Source organism: Spinacia oleracea, chromosome 4, assembly GCF_020520425.1.
Source record: "Spinacia oleracea cultivar Varoflay chromosome 4, BTI_SOV_V1, whole genome shotgun sequence".
Classification (NCBI taxonomy): Eukaryota; Viridiplantae; Streptophyta; class Magnoliopsida; order Caryophyllales; family Amaranthaceae; genus Spinacia; species Spinacia oleracea.
This window is the reverse complement of record NC_079490.1, coordinates 181,763,539-181,765,381: the sequence shown is the minus strand read 5'-3', so window position 1 is coordinate 181,765,381 and position 1,843 is coordinate 181,763,539. Positions and strand designations below refer to the sequence as shown.

General features: G+C 38.4%; 1 protein-coding gene across 1 annotated transcript; it reads left to right on the top strand.

Annotated features, from left to right (window-relative positions):
* Positions 1-924: 924 nt before the first annotated feature.
* LOC110798064 (abscisic acid receptor PYL2) lies at positions 925-1,623 on the top strand. The gene has a single exon (XM_022003195.2). The coding sequence runs from the start codon at positions 978-980 to the stop codon at positions 1,530-1,532; it is 555 nt and encodes a 184-aa protein (XP_021858887.1). The 5' UTR covers positions 925-977; the 3' UTR covers positions 1,533-1,623.
* The last annotated feature ends 220 nt before the right edge of the window (positions 1,624-1,843 follow it).

Below are 1,843 nucleotides of genomic sequence, written 5' to 3'. Positions count from 1 at the left end.
GGACAGTGCTAACGTAACCAATTAACCTCGCCTAGAACTATAATTGTCGTAGAAATTAGGAAGGAAAACTATTCCAACCAAGGAAGAAGAAATGACATGCCAGAAGCGATAACGGGATGACAACCGAATGACCATCTTCTACTTCATGGAAAGGAAGCGAAGAGGTTTTGAGAGCCATTTTTTATTTTAGTCCATTACATCAAAAGAGAGGAATGCGCCCAACAGTTCGTTGACACTTTTTCAACCTTTTTGAGTGCATGATCAAAACCAGTAAACCCTCAAGCTACGAAGAGCATTGCCTGGTACCAGCTACTAACTTGTACTCCCTCGGTTCCTATTTAAGTGTCCACTTCCAAAAATAGCGTTCCCTTATAAATGTCCACTTTCCATTTTTGGACTACACTTTTCCCACTTTTCCATACACTTTTTCCACTTTTCCATACACTTTTCTCACTTTTCCATACACTTTTCTCACTTTTCCATAAATCCATGATTGTTTTTTCTTACACATTCTACACTTTTCCACTTTTCCATCCCCACGTCCACTTTTATTTGTACTTTATCAATAAACAATTATCTACTTTATCCTTTCCCAAAAAATAACAATCTCAATCATTGTTTTTCTTACACACTTTTTATTTTCCTTAATTACCGTGAATTCCTCCAAAGTGGACACTTAAATAGGAACGGAGGGAGTACTAAGTAATTTCCCTGAGCTGTCCAATAACATCAAAATAGAATATCTTACTCCAACTAACAAATCAGATAATCAGACAGAAAAGTCAAACAACTATTCCCCCAAGCACTCCCAAAGAAAAGGCCAATAAATACGCCCTTCTGTCACATGAAGGGTGCAAATTTCTCTTCTTTTTTTTATATTTCTCCTTTCTCTCCCTCTTACTAATTCAACCAAGATCTTCTGCCACACTATTTCTGCTCATCTCAGGTATTAGCTACAAATCAACAGACTCAAAAAAATGGACCGGAACCCATTAACTTCTCAGAGCCTTACAGCAGAAGAGTACACTAAGCTGGAGGATGTCATCAACACATGCCACACTGCCAATTTGCCTCAAAACAAATGCACATCTTTAATAATCCGGCGCATAAATGCCCCAGCAGATGTTGTTTGGCAGTATGTTCGAGCCTTTGATAACCCTCAAACTTACAAATATTTAATCAAGAGTTGTACAATGAGGGGGGATGGAGGGGTAGGTAGTGTGAGGGATATTACAGTAATCTCAGGACTTCCTGCAGAGAGGAGCACAGAGAGATTAGAGATGCTTGACGATCAGCGACGTATTTTAAGCTTCAAAGTCCTAGGAGGTGAACACAGGCTTATGAATTACTGTTCAGTTACATCTGTAAATGAAATCAGCAATAAAGGGAGGGTTTACACCATTGTCTTGGAGTCCTACACAGTAGACATACCACAAGGGAACACAGCAGAGGACACAAGGATGTTTGCTGATACGGTAGTAAAATTAAACCTTCAAAAACTAGCTGACGTATCAGAGATGAAGGCCTCGTGAATGCCGAAGATCAAAGGATGTTTAAGTGCAAAACTTTTGATTGACTAGGTCTATAACAGCTGGGATTTGACGCTGTCAGAGATTTTTCTCTTGTTAGTGGGAATGCTGTTACATCTTGTAAGTTGATTTTTTTTCCACAATGTATTAGATAGTTGTTTTTAGCATTTTGATTTGTTCAGAAGCAATATCTCTATTGATCCTGAATTGAATACTCTATTTTATATCCATGACTAATTCTTATTTAAATGGTTCCCCAAATACAAGAGTCTAGGTTTGACACCTTAGTGCCTTAGTGGTCTTGAAACCCTTCC